Here is a 14,384-nt window from a genome sequence, read left to right as displayed (position 1 = left end):
ACACCGGCTGCTGCCACTTCACTAGACAGAACCACTCGGCACTCCTCCAGCTCCTCTCTGGGCCTCAGAATCTTTCACAGGGCGGGAAAATTTACCAATGTCAAACCTTTTGATATGCAGCTGTAAAAGGCACTGAAGATGACCAAACCGTGACAAACTTGTGTCTAGATTATTGGAAAGTTAGGAGTAAAAGGATGAGCTATGATTTTATTTTACATTTTCATACCAAAGCAAAATTATGAAAAGTTAATTTATTTGTATAAATAATCAGATTTACATCACAAAGTCATGTACAAGATTAGATCGTAACAATTCAACTTTTACAGGAAATATTGACCGCAAATATGGCATGCTTGCATCACCAGGCAGTACCCTGTTGAAGTTCCCCCAGAGAAAAGCACGTTCTGAGAAAGAAGTGGGTAGGGCAAGCGTCTTTAAAAGTTACGTCTCGTGTAGCATTTGTTTTATAACATATTGCTAAATGCCACTAGTGGACTTTTCCAAGCTCATGCTGTTTAGACAACAGGCTTAGATTTTCAGCCACCGGATTATTAAAGCAACAGACATGAAATCTGCACTCTCAGCGAGACTCTCAAGGTCACCTTTGGCGAACATCTCATGTAATAACTTTCTGACAGCACCATTACAGCTGCACTGATTTCATTCTGTTTAACCAATTTCAGAGTGTGTTGAAATTAATTATAAAAAACGTCTCACTCACCTTATTTCAAACATATAAAAGACACACAATATAAATCCTACATGCATTTAAAAGGGTTTTAACAAACATTTATGGGACTGAAATCATTAGTGTTTGAGACATGAATGTTTTTATAATGACTAGGACTGTAAGTAGCAGGAGCTGATCAGGAACAGTGGCAGAAAGTGGACAAGCATGATTTGAGAGCTGACCCCTGGGCCTTCGTATTCTTCATTCTTTAAAGCTCACACTTCTGAAAAGGAAGAGCTCTACGTTAGTGGCGTGTGCGTGTTTGTTTTAAGAAAATACTGGGCTACCCAATACACAGGTGCTGATGGCAACAGATTATCGCCCCTTACAGGGGTAAACTGCAGGTTCCCAAAACACTGAGAGAAACGGCAGTGGCAGGAAGGATAAGCAAGATAAACAATTCTGCAGGGCTGAAGAATGAAGTCAAACGTTTTCATAACTCAGGCTTGTTTAACAAAACACAGGAAATGTGTCCAGAGGAGTACCCACAAAGGAGCTCCCTCTTGTAGTCCGGAACCCATTTCTTAACATAAGACTCGATAACGTCTGTAAAAAGCAGAGGCCTAAATGACAGGGATGGTAAGGAAGCTTACTTTTCTAGGGACCTCTCGGCTGCGTGCTCTGGCGATCTGAGCGCTGAGCGCTCCGGAGAGCGGGAACGCGGACTGGGGGAGGAGCTCAAAGGAGAGGAGCTCCTCAGGGAGGAGAACGAAATCCCTTGTCGGCGCATCTCCTGCACCGCTCTCTCCCTGTGCGGAGCAAACAGCAAAACAGCAGTAAAGGGCCGACTCACGCACAGCTCATATATACAAACACACACAGATGGACACCTCATGCGAGCCACAGCAGTGTGAAGAACATGCACAGCGCAGCAGCGACACTGGGTGCCTATGCTTTAAGTTATAGACCATGAGGTACAGATCCCGCTGAACAGCTGCCTGTAGCTGAGAATCATGGGTTTCGCAGAGCTCAGGCACGTGGAATGCAGTGACTAGACTCTCCCTTTCTTATAGTGAGAACAGGGTCACTTTGAGATTGCAGCAGTCTTGCATCAGAGCGACTATTGTCAATAGGATGTCAATCTTTACTTTATCACGAGCCCTTATAACCATTTTCTAAGATGAATGCTTGCTGTGCGTTTCCTACAGAACAGTTATTAGCCGTCTGTGTCCTGTAGGAGAACTCAGTTAGTTTTGGGTTTTCACAATATAGTTTTGAGCAAAGCTGGGAAGGGAGAGAGAAAAAAAGTAAGTAACTGACGTATTCTATAGTTTAACCAATATCAATATCCCCATGAGCTAGTTGGGCCAAAAGGCTCCAAACACGAACCGGAAGCTGTGTCTTAACCCGTCGCTTGTCTGTACCTCTCGAACCGTTCGGTGGTCAGCTGGCGCTTGAGAACATCAAGTTCGGTTTGCAGCTGGGTGACCTTGCTTCTCAGCTGGGCCACCTCTCTTGTCTGGCTTGTTCTGTGAAGGCAATTTCAAGCCCGGTCAGTCTTTAGAATTTCAATATGAGCTTCATAATGCAACGTGCTTTGCGACTCACTTCAAAATATGCGTGTCACTTTACGTGACAACCAACCCTATTCATAAAATTAAAACAAAATTCTTTGAGGACAGCAGCGAAAGGTCTAAAAATACCAGCAGTCAAACAAGCAGTAAACACTCTGCCACACTGACTTTCCTATAGTACAGAAGCCTGTGTAAAAGAGGTAATCAGACACGGCAATATATCAAACATCTCACGCTTTACTGTCGGCTAAGGTGAGCCTGTCTCTGAGGATCTTCAGCTCCGATTCCTTCTCGTGGGAACTGAGGTGGATCTGGAACTCCTTCTCCCGGTTGGTGGACAGGAGTGTTTCCAGATTCTTAATGGTTAATCTCTCGCTGGACAGCTGCTTCTTCAAAAGCTCTGCCTCGGACTTCACGTCTTCCAGCTCTCCCACGGCCTGCAACACAGCAACCCACCCGGTGACTTTCACGACAACCTCTTGGAGAGCAAGACCAATTCTCCAGGAAGAGACCTACCCTCTCGTACTCCATGCTTTTAGAAGTGAGCTGCCGAGACATCATCTCCTTGCTGGAGTCCAGCTTGACACACAGCTCGCGGACAGAGGCGAGATCTGCGAGTGCCGAGGACCTCTCTTCGTGCGCCGCCCTCACCTCGTCCTCCAGCCTGGACATGGTTTTGGCCAGAGTGGTGATCTGGGCTTCGTACGCCTGCTGCGCACTCATGTGCTACACAAAACCACCATCAATGAATACAAGAACGTGGAGATGACTAACTGTGACTCTGGGACACACTGGAGTTATTTTACTGTTCGCATGTGCCCACTAAAGCACATCAACTGGAGCACTGTTTCCTAGTTAGACTGCACAGAGTCACAGGACATTAAAATAACTTTGTTTTAAAAGAAAGCAGCACTCTACAGTATAAATACAATCCCCTATATTATACACCATTGGGATAGCTGCTATGCCACCTTTGAAGATTTTTTTTCTTCGTTTAAATGTGGTATTTTTATATACATATATATAAATCAGAATTTCCTATTTGAAGTTAGTGGAGACCGACATAAAAACATTCATGCTTCTCTCCGGAAAGGAAAATATTTGTTCGCATTTTTGCCCCTTTGTCGCACGGAGGAGACCCTGAGGTACACAGTGCCTTTTCCTGATCCAGGGGAAAAACTAAAAACTCGGTAAGAAACCCGTTTGTAAGAGAAGGTTTAAGGGCTGTTAGCTGTGCCACAGCCGCTCCGCACCTCCTGAATCTCTCGCTCCAGGTTGCCAACGCGCTCCCGCAGGTGTCTCCTCTCGGTGTCGGCGGAGAGCAGCTCCAGCCGGATCGAGCTGCTGTGCCCTTCCGCCTGCTGCAGCTTCAGCTCCCAGTCCTCCGCCTGGCTGTGGGCGAGGCGGAACCTCTCCAGCATGTCCCGGTTCTCCTGCTCCTTTCACAGGAGTTCGATCAAGCGCGTTACATTGACTGCTGGGCAGAACTGAGGGAGCAGGCCTTTCAGCCAGAACAATAACCGGCTCTAATTAAGACACCCGGGGATGCCTGGACACACCCCTGATCACTTAGTTAAAGCTGGAGTTCGGGTACCTGTGCTGACATACAGAAAGGCACACACAAGAGGAATCGGACCTACAGGAAGCCCCCTAACCTGTGCCGCTGACTGGTGTACAGTCCCATCTCCTGGCACCTTCTCCACAGCCTGCTTAAACAATCTCCTGGTACCCTCAGCCTCCCAGCTACTGCCCACTGTGTGTGGTGCCATGCTCTGTCATCGGGGCTGCCCTGACCAGCTCTGACTGATCCCAGGAGCGCCTAGCTGATTCCACAACTGCGAGAGATCCGGCAGCAGTAGCCATTCCTGCTTTACGTTTCACTGTCATGGGCTTCACAATCGGACCCCCCCAGCAGGCCTGGTACCGGAACCTTATTGAGGAGTGCGCCACCTAGGGCCACCACATCAAGTCATGATCGATCAAACACATTATTTCTAACATTTTCACCCCTTTCCGAGCAGTATATAACGTTTTGAACTTTCAGAAACATGAAAAGAGATCCACAGGTAGCAACTGACTCACCTTTGCAGCCAACAAGCTCTCTATTCTCGCGACCTCCGATATGTAACTGTGGACCCTGAGCTTTAATTCATCCTTTTCATGCATAGCTTCTTCCATCTCCGCATTAATGGCCTGGGGGGGGGGGGGGAAGACATCTCTGAATGTGATCCGTGCACAAGGAAAAGTCCTGTATTTAAGAACGTCTCGCTCCTTACTGAGCGGCCAGTTTGATTAACGGTTCAAACAGGGGCGCCAGCAGGTGGCGCTAAGCGGCAAGGTTCACGCGTCGGCACCTGGTTTTCCCTGGTCATCACAGCCAGGTCGTCCTGCAGCCTCCGGTTCTCGCGCAGCGCGACCTCGCGGGCCCGGCCCACCTCGCCCAGCTCCTCGCGGGCCGCGTCCAGCTGCCGGCGCAGGCTGGCCACTTCGCGCTCGCGGCTGCCCAGGGCGTCCTTCAGCCGGCTGGAGAGACAAGGACGCGGTCTTGGTACCAGGACAAGCGCCGCGTGAGCGGACACTTCGAAGGCGGCCCGTGGAAACGGGCAGGGAGTCTCTCGCTGCCGGCGTCGGCGGCACGCTGCACGCGTATTGAACACCGTGCTTGGAAAACTGCTCCGAAGAAATGGCAAATATTTTGAAGATGAAAGTCTCTCAGCCAGACACTTCCCTCTTTCTTGTGACCCCAAGCTTCTCTCTCCGTCTACATGTCTGTGTATCTCACGGAGAGCAAGCTGACAAATTCCTAATGCAAGAAATTGTATATCGCTAATAAAGTGATCTTATCCCATCTTCTGCTGGACACTGTAAGCTGACACAGTGCCCTGTAACATCAGATAACAGCTGGCAGGGTCTGAGGGAGCACAGAGGTGACAAGGGGCCCCCAAGCCTGCAACCTTGTTTGCAAAGAACACATGAAAACGTTCTCTTTTAAACTGCCACACTCAATCCTGGCCTACTGTAATAACAAGGAAGGAAGGCACCCTGTTTTGTACAACAGAGGTTCCTTTCATTCATGCACACTTACTCCAGCGATTTCTCCATCTCGGAGACGGTGAGCTCCAAATCGGTCAGTGCCTTTTCCTAGAGGGACGAAGAGACGAGGTTTAAATGAATCAGGATGATGAAAACGGACTGCTTTTGTTTTCTTTTACCAATCGCTTCTTCAGCCTTACTTTATTGGTGAGATTATGCTCCAGGGCTGCGATCTGCTCGGTCTTCTCATCCACAGTTTGCTGGAGGCTGTCCTTCTCCCTGTCCAGAGCAGAGATGGTCTTCTGCAGCACGGCCACTTCCTCCTGCTGAGAGGAGCCATGCCTGCTCAAGCCAGCTGAGCAAGAGAACGAGAATGTTAAGACAGACTCAAGTAAAACAAAAGTAAAAAGCAAAAATTTACAGAAAGCCAAACCAATACAGTTCTTAGCCATGAAGACAAAAGAAAGCCAAGTGTATTTTTCAAAAACTACTCAACAGGGGCATTTTCAGGAAGATCACTGTCTCACTGGAGGCAAAAAAGCAGTAACTACGGAGCACAAAGTTCTTTAAACTCTGCCCTTAACCTAAATTTAAAAAGTTCTATATTCCCCAGTTGTAATGATTAGAACTGGTGTTAAAAACAGCAGCTTATGCAGGAAAAAGTCACAAAATGCCCCTTCGAGTACTAGAGTCCGTGCTGTTCTCATATTGTTAGTGAGGTCACCTATTCTTTCTTCCAGCTGTCGGATCCGCTCGTGAGCGTTCTGCAGCTCGCTGACTTTCACAGACAGGCGGCGCTGGGCGTCTGAAAGGGACTGCTCCGTCTGTTCTTTCAGCAGCCTGCAACAGGACATTCAGACATGAGCACAGCACAACAGACAAACTGTACCCTTGCCGATCAAGAAAACAAAAGGGCATTCGGAACAGGAGCCTCACCTTCCCTACTCAGCGCCGCAATGTTACCGCAGAACGCGGCCGTTAACAGATACTCTGAAATGATGGTTCCCACAACGTGATGAAAGAAATGCACATGTGGGGCATTACTGCGAGTCGGGCAAGGCAGATGAACAACGTGTTCATCTATTTCAAGGAAGGCAGAGACATGCCGACCACCCTCTTCAGCTCACAGTCAGTTTTCCTCAATGCTCGGCTGGCACTGCCAGGTTACAGAAATCTGCTGAGATACATCACCTCAAGGAGCCAGTCTCTGCCCTGTGAAGAGACGCTTCCTCCGATGTGCGTGCCAGTAAGCTGGCCTGGGCCTTGATCTCATCCTCTAGAGCCGCCTTGGTTTCCTTTAAAGCCCTCAGCTGAGATCTGAGCTCGGATCTCTCTTTCTCGAGCTGGAATAAAGAAAACGCGTCCTTGGTATCAAAGCCTTCAAAATTATTACAGGGAATACAGGTAAGTGCATTTTTTTCCCATTCATTTCTAAATTAAATAATTTTAGCTGTTCTCTCTGGTGTACATTGTAGCAGTTCTGCATGTTGGTTCTGCATTCATAATAGATCTTTCTTTCTTAGATTTGTTACAAAGTCCTCAAAATGCCAGTTGCACCCTGAAGCGTTCAAAGGTTTCAGTAGAATTTCTGACAAAGAAAGCTAATGCCTTAGACACATTAACACAGCGTGTTGCCTAGAGACCTGTGAAAGAAAGCAATGCCCTTGTCATTTACTTTCTGCACCGTGTTCTCCACTTCCAGGACTCGCTTCTCTTCCTCTTCTCTGTCAATGAGAGCTGCTTCTTGAGCACCCTGTAAAAAACACATCTCAGTTCCCCTTCGTTTCAGAGTCCAAGCCATAAAACCTGCAAATCAAACTAACAGATTACCCTGTGCAACAGAAGGCTCATTATTTAAAAATGGAATAGAAACCCTAATCAAAGTCAGTCAGTTTATCACCTAGCAAATGCAGAAATTAACTTTTTATTACATCTCCATCCGTGGTTTCTGACAGTTAAACCACTGTCTTACAAATAAATGCTTTTCCCTGCCCCCAGCGCACACCTCCATCTCCCTGTCAGAGCCCGGCCCCGGCGCACACCTCCATCTCTACTCCCCGTCAGAGCCCCGGCCCCAGCGCACACCTCCATCTCTACTCCCCGTCAGACCCCCGGCCCCGGCGCACACCTCCATCTCTACTCCCCGTCAGAGCCCCGGCCCCAGCGCACACCTCCATCTCTACTCCCCGTCAGACCCCCGGCCCCAGCGCACACCTCCATCTCTACTCCCCGTCAGACCCCCGGCCCCGGCGCACACCTCCATCTCCCTGTCAGAGCCCCGGCCCCAGCGCACACCTCCATCTCTACTCCCCGTCAGACCCCCGGCCCCGGCGCACACCTCCATCTCTACTCCCCGTCAGAGCCCCGGCCCCGGCGCACACCTCCATCTCTACTCCCCGTCAGAGCCCCGGCCCCAGCGCACACCTCCATCTCTACTCCCCGTCAGAGCCCGGCCCCAGCGCACACCTCCATCTCTACTCCCCGTCAGAGCCCCGGCCCCAGCGCACACCTCCATCTCTACTCCCCGTCAGACCCCCGGCCCCGGCGCACACCTCCATCTCTACTCCCCGTCAGAGCCCGGCCCCAGCGCACACCTCCATCTCTACTCCCCGTCAGAGCCCCGGCCCCAGCGCACACCTCCATCTCTACTCCCCGTCAGAGCCCCTACCCCCAGCGCACACCTCCATCTCTACTCCCCGTCAGAGCCCCGGCCCCAGCGCACACCTCCATCTCTACTCCCCGTCAGAGCCCCTACCCCCAGCGCACACCTCCATCTCTACTCCCCGTCAGAGCCCCGGCCCCAGCGCACACCTCCATCTCTACTCCCCGTCAGACCCCCGGCCCCGGCGCACACCTCCATCTCTACTCCCCGTCAGAGCCCCGGCCCCGGCGCACACCTCCATCTCTACTCCCCGTCAGAGCCCCGGCCCCAGCGCACACCTCCATCTCTACTCCCCGTCAGAGCCCCTACCCCCAGCGCACACCTCCATCTCTACTCCCCGTCAGAGCCCGGCCCCAGCGCACACCTCCATCTCTACTCCCCGTCAGAGCCCCGGCCCCAGCGCACACCTCCATCTCTACTCCCCGTCAGACCCCCGGCCCCGGCGCACACCTCCATCTCTACTCCCCGTCAGAGCCCCGGCCCCGGCGCACACCTCCATCTCTACTCCCCGTCAGAGCCCCGGCCCCAGCGCACACCTCCATCTCTACTCCCCGTCAGAGCCCCTACCCCCAGCGCACACCTCCATCTCTACTCCCTGTCAGAGCCCCGGCCCCAGCGCACACCTTCAGCCTGTCTCTCAGACTGTCTCTCTCCATGGTCATCCTCCTGAGATCTGCAAGTGCCTCATCCCGCTCCTCCTCCACACGCTGCAGCACAGCCTGGGCAACGGCTACAGATGTCTGGGACTTTGGAGATCTGACTGCTTCCCTCCTCAGCCTGCTCAGTTCTTCCTGGGCCTGGAATACAAATCAGGCAGCAAAGAGGGGAACAAATAAAGAAGTAGTCAACCAGCTTCACATTCTAAAAAAAATGAAAACAATAAGTTGAAGTTTATACAACATGTTATACAATAAAAGACAACCAATGACAGTTATTAATACATACTTGCTAAAATAGCCTTTTTATACTCTTAGGAAATCAATGACAGTATTTGAAATTCTTAGCACTTTTGGAGTGGTTTTAGAGTGAGCATCATCACAGTCTGGTGCACCCATGATCATCAGCTATGCTTAAACTTGGTACAGCACAGTGCTGATACTCCAATGAGAGTTGTAAGCAATGGGACTGCACATTTTTATGTAGTATAACAATAGTGAAACAAGAAAGAAAAGACCAAAGAAAACCCAAAAAAAACCCAGGAGCCTGATATTTTAGATTGTACTGAATCTGGGCGATTCAGTCCAAAGTCCAAAGATCTGCAGCTCTTAATACACTTCGCCGAACGCTTCCTTTTTCCACTGCAGTCGGAGGAATTAACGTGCTCGAAGAGTGGAGCCAGCCTGCGCGCCCTCACCTGCTCGTGCAGGCCGCTGAGCTTGTCCCTCTCGGCCGTGAGCACCTTGACGTTGGCCTGGATGTCCTCCATGTGCCTCTCGAACCTGTCCAGCAGGGCCTGCAGCTCGTCCCGCTCCCTCGCCACCTGCAGCAGCTCCGCCTCGCACCTGCCCCCCTGCAAGCCCAGAGGCACGTCACGCGGCCGGCCGACACCTGCGCGGGGGCGGGGGGCGGCCGCAGCCCTCCCCCAACACCCACACACACACACAGCCCGCGCCGATCCCGAGAAACAGCTGCCCAGTCAGCCTTTCAGGAAGAGTCTTCACTGACCGGCTTCTAGAGCATTTCCAGAAAACAGACTACAGAAGGCCGGGTGCACGAACAGGATCAGTGCTCTCCGAGACGCTTTAGCGTTAATGTAACAGCAACATGTTGCAACTCTGGCAAATAAAACTCCTGTTTTTTCAAACACTTACTCCTATTTGATGGATATGGCCACTTAATACGAAGGTCATAAAAGGCACAGTGGACTTCTAAATATACAAAACTTTGGAGCGTGATTCACCACATATTTTGTTTTTTCAATTCAAATGTGTGCGTGGAATAATCCAAAAGTCAAATATATAGACATATATTATTCTGCAGTATGATATACCTAATTATATTTATATATCACGATCGGAAATCGAATTGAATTTTGCTGTACTAACATTTATTTGGGCACGGAATATAATTTTTTTCCCGTCTCATATATTAGCTTTGATAAAATGTAAACTATTCTAGTAGCCACTTATTTTAAAACAAGAATACTTTAAGAGGTATGACGCAATTAAATTGTTTTCTAAGGCAGCTTATGTTAGCAATTAAGCAAATTTCCTCGAAAATTAAAAAAGTATTCAATTAAATGCTAGAAACTGAGCATCATTTGACAGAGAGCTCTTCTGATCATTTAGTGAGAGAATATCAGCGAAATACCGCTCCTGTAGACTGCAATGGTTTTCTGAAGCAGCGTTCTAATTTGCAGTCTTTCAGACTGACCCACACTAACCCAGATTGCTGGTTTCATCAATGTTGTTTCAGACATGCAAAGACACGTGCCCGTGCGAGGACACAATAGGTTAAACACGGGGGGGAACAGCACAGGCATCTCGAGAGAGAAGACGGGCGCGGAGGTTCTCCTGCCTCCCTGGGTCGGTTCTCGCACCCTGCTGGCTGAACCGCGCCCTGGACTCCTGCCGCGGGCCGGGCTTCTGGACGGGCTGGCGGCTCCCTTCGCCACCCTCCGCAGGAACTCCGCCTCCGACTTGAAGAAGTCCCGCTCCTCTTCCAGGCTCTTCACGAAGGCGTCGAGGCGAGAGGGGGACCTCTCCCTCCCACAGGTACCGTACTGGCTCTTCATCCCCTCCAGCTCCAGGACCAGCGCCTTCTCTGCAGCACAGATCACACCACGGCAGCCCCTGCTCTTAGACCGCACTGCTGTTCTTATCACGCAGCCGGAAGCTACATCACCCTGCAACTCGCTACTGACAGCCCACTGGAGCCCAGCAGGCTCAGCAGGTGGGAGCCTGGTCAGCACCTGGATGGAAGCTCCTGGAAAAGCTCAGGCTGCTGCTGGTAGAGGCGTTAGTGGGACCAGCAGGGGGCGCCGACCCTGTGGTCTGTGTGGGTCCTAATGCTCCAGTACAGTGATGGGGAAACTATACTGTAAAAAAGGCGACATCTTTCAGATGAGAAGTAAAACTGAGGTCCTGACTCTCCATGGTCATTAAAAATCCCAGGGCGTTTCTTGAAAAGAGTAGGGGTGTCACCCTGGTGTCCTGGCCAAATTTCCCCCCTGGCCTTTACTAATCATGGCCTCCTAATCATCCCCATGTGTGAACTGGCTTCATCACTCTGCTCTCCTCCCCACTGGGAGCTGGTGTGTGGTGAGCATACTGGCGCACATTGGCTGCTATCACATCATAGGGGTACACATTGGTAGTGGTGGAGGGGAGCCCCCATTACCTAATAAACGCTTTGAGTGGAGAGCCCAGAAAAGTGCCATCATAAAATAATAAAATAGTCAGCCTTAGTGCAAATATTAAATTGCACAGCCCTAAATAACTAAAACATATGCAAACAATTTAATTAAAATTTAGTACTGAGTTTAGTGCAGAGTTTAAAAACTATAGATGGCGAGTAGAATACACGACAGTGGTGATACAGATTTATAACTACCTAGGTGGTGCCAATTCAAGAAACATGGGACTGCAAAGGATATCTTGTTAGTCTAGTTTTGTTCTCGAGAACGGAACAATTTCAGCAAGCTGGTTTGAGAGAGAAAAGCAATGCCGTATTCAAAACTCTCCCTCACCAGTTTCAGTCATTTTTTCGATTTTCTCCTGAAGCCTCTGTTTCTCCTCTTCCATGAAGTTTGAAAGGCCCTCCAGCTTCGCGCACTGCTCCTTGTTTTCCAGGAGATCATCTCGCAGCTTCTCGTTGTCATGATGGCAATCTGCCAGCTCCTTCACACGTGTGAAACACATTAATTAATCACAGAACAACCCAAGGAGTCGTTCAGAAAGATTTTCCTAAAATCTAAATCTAAAAGGCACCTGAAGGTTATTGTAGATAACGCACTAGTCTCAAGAGACATTTCGGGAGTCACGGAGCAGAATCCAGGCAGTGTAAGGGTGTTCCCTCCCTGGACCACTGCATCCAAATACAGCAGCGTTATTGATTCTTATCTACAACTCACAACCGTCACCGAAATTTCTCAAACTAGTACAGGCTACCAGAACGCACCGCTTTCAGCTTTGCAATCGCATCTTCAAAGTCTTCTATTTCTCTGTGCTGCCTCTGGATCTCTTTCTGAAAGCACAACAGAAGAGCTAAGTTTCAGAAATTTCGATAAACTCGTCATAATGACTTACAGGGTAAAAACGTAAGCATGTTACGAACCACTATCTCTCCAATTAATTAAATAAACAGAACTGAAATGTCCATTATAATTTGAACCCATCACTGTTTTCTGAAATAACTTTTGCTGCCCTCAATTTTCTTCCCTGCCGATACTCGGCTTTTGTCACTGGTTCCTCTCTCTGTACCTTGGCTTCCTGAAGCTCCTTATCAGCCGTCTCCAGCACCAGTTCTTTGTCTCTTTCCAGCTGGTGTGCCAGCTGATCGATCTCTGTGAGTTCCTGGCACAGCTCTTCATTTCTGGCGCTTAAATCAGCAACTTCACTGGCAGCGTTCTGTTTCCTCTCCTGCAGCCCCTGTACTCGCCTCTCCAGGTCCCGATTCGCTTGCTGGAGGTACTCAATCTGAAGCATGAGAAAAACTGCACTTACAGCTCACAATGTGACAAACAATCATAGAGTAACATGATTCAGTCATGTTTGCCCCTGTGGTCTGTGTTGCGAGCTAGCACTGACCTGGCAGCTGGTCACTGCTCCACCAACCTGTCACTCAACTCCTGTTGCCATAGACCCCAATTTGATAGGAGACCTGGATCACCAGTGGGTCAGGATATTCAAGGGTTGCTCTGACATTGCTTGCATCTGTTACTGAGACTTGATCTTTGTTTCCTAATTGTGCCTTGTTCTGATTCCTGACCACGTTCTCCTGGAATGGCCTTTCTGTGCCAAGGAGCTGTGTTCCTCCCAGCTTCATACCCTGTTTGCATTTCCCGTTTGCAACACGAGCCTCAGAATTCCCCCATGCTTTGCTACCATGCTTCCCTGGTCCTGACCCTTTCCTCGGTCTGACCACGCTTCTGAATTTTCCCTTGTGCTTTGAACTGCGCTTTGTTTTGGATTCACCAGCTTTGACACTCGCCTGCTCAGCCACAAACTCAGGTTGTGTTTAGTTGTGCTTTTACTGCCTGCTCAGCCCCTGGTTCTCTCAGCCATCGCGTCCAGCGAGTCGGTTCACCTTATTTCTCACAGATGCGCTGCTGTAATTCTACCACAGCAGCAGATTATTACAGATTCAACCAACAAAATCAATAACACAATGGCTGAAGGGGCTTTTGGTATATTTTAACCAAACACAAATTAAGTCTTTAATCTCAAACCTGATGTTCTCAAACAGGAGTCTGAGGGTGTGAGCACAGCAGCTCCTCTCCTGCCTGTCTCTGCTCTTACCAATGTTAGTAGGTAAGAAGTATTTTTAGCAGCCACTGCATTCTGATCATCAGAGAAAAAAGCAAATGGGGAACGGCACAATGTGCATATTCAAGACTCAAGCAACTAGAGTCCTAAATGTCACCGGATCACCCTGAGGTGCCAAGAACCTGCCCGCGGCACCGTACCTGTAAATTGAGGTGAGCAATGAGCTTCTCATTGCTTCGGCTCTGTGCCTCCAGGGAGACGACATCGTGAGGACGCCCACCATGCAGCGCTCGGCCAAGACGCTCAATCTCTCTGTCTCGCTCTTCAACCTAGAATCACACAGGCTGTCAATGGCTCCACAGGCCCCACGCTGCGAGGATGACCAATGAAACAATCCAGACTCTTGTTTTTTTTATCATGTTATTTTTCAACACGTCAAGCCATGGTGCCTCCAGCATCAGTTCTTTTCGCTAATAATGACAATATGGTATTCTATTCTGGCTAACAAATGGTGTGCGTGATGACAGAGCCCCCTTGTGGAGACATAGAAGTACAACACCCTGTATCCCTACAAGAGCGAGTGGCAATCAGCACCAGCACATCTCTGATCCTCCGCATGACCACGACAGTGCCGTCCGGAGACCACTGCTTCTCACCCACCTGTTTGTTTAGGTGCCTTATTCCTCCCTCTGCTCTCTCCAGCTCCTGCCCAAGTTTGGCCACCTCCTGCTGAAGCTCCTGAATTCTAAAGCCAGTTCACAAGAGATATTAAAGAGGAGGGGGAGTGAGTGCATCCTGTGACTCTGAAGTTTCCTCACAAAGCTGGCATTTCCTGTCAATCTTAGGTCACTAAGATTGTGTCTTTCTTCCTTTGTGTTTAGGCTTTTATTAGGCTTTCCCCATTGCTTATTGACAACACCAGCATGTTGGTTATTTACTAGCAGAAACACCTAAGTTTAGGAAAGCTCAGCAGATGATTACACAGCTGAAGGCACCTCATTACAAATTAAAATCCCATA

The 14,384-nt window shown here is 49.5% G+C and overlaps 1 protein-coding gene across 2 annotated transcripts in view; it reads right to left on the bottom strand.

The window, feature by feature from the left end:
- The window catches only part of cep135 (centrosomal protein 135), a 133,950-nt gene that overhangs the window by 115,443 nt on the left and 4,123 nt on the right, over positions 1–14,384 (bottom strand). The window contains exons 6-26 of one of the 2 annotated variants that reach the window (XM_088633582.1): positions 14,026–14,110; positions 13,566–13,694; positions 12,361–12,576; positions 12,059–12,124; positions 11,628–11,778; positions 10,479–10,702; positions 9,294–9,449; positions 8,563–8,736; positions 6,953–7,030; positions 6,469–6,620; positions 6,002–6,117; positions 5,478–5,632; positions 5,330–5,385; positions 4,599–4,767; positions 4,327–4,437; positions 3,498–3,683; positions 2,761–2,970; positions 2,479–2,681; positions 2,095–2,199; positions 1,324–1,479; positions 237–953 (exon numbers count right to left, since the gene is read on the bottom strand). In XM_088633582.1, the coding sequence (XP_088489708.1) occupies positions 932–953; positions 1,324–1,479; positions 2,095–2,199; positions 2,479–2,681; positions 2,761–2,970; positions 3,498–3,683; positions 4,327–4,437; positions 4,599–4,767; positions 5,330–5,385; positions 5,478–5,632; positions 6,002–6,117; positions 6,469–6,620; positions 6,953–7,030; positions 8,563–8,736; positions 9,294–9,449; positions 10,479–10,702; positions 11,628–11,778; positions 12,059–12,124; positions 12,361–12,576; positions 13,566–13,694; positions 14,026–14,110 (2,920 nt within the window). In that variant the 3' untranslated portion in view covers positions 237–931. Of the gene's footprint in view, positions 1–236; positions 954–1,323; positions 1,480–2,094; positions 2,200–2,478; positions 2,682–2,760; positions 2,971–3,497; positions 3,684–4,326; positions 4,438–4,598; positions 4,768–5,329; positions 5,386–5,477; positions 5,633–6,001; positions 6,118–6,468; positions 6,621–6,952; positions 7,031–8,562; positions 8,737–9,293; positions 9,450–10,478; positions 10,703–11,627; positions 11,779–12,058; positions 12,125–12,360; positions 12,577–13,565; positions 13,695–14,025; positions 14,111–14,384 lie in introns of those variants that run through there. The other variant, XM_088633591.1, reaches the window with a different exon arrangement.

The sequence above is a fragment of the Lepisosteus platostomus genome, chromosome 1 (genome assembly GCF_059453375.1).
Source record: "Lepisosteus platostomus isolate fLepPlt1 chromosome 1, fLepPlt1.hap1, whole genome shotgun sequence".
Taxonomy (NCBI): domain Eukaryota; kingdom Metazoa; phylum Chordata; class Actinopteri; order Semionotiformes; family Lepisosteidae; genus Lepisosteus; species Lepisosteus platostomus.
Note: the sequence above shows the minus strand (reverse complement) of the source record. Positions and strands in the feature narration are given on the sequence as shown.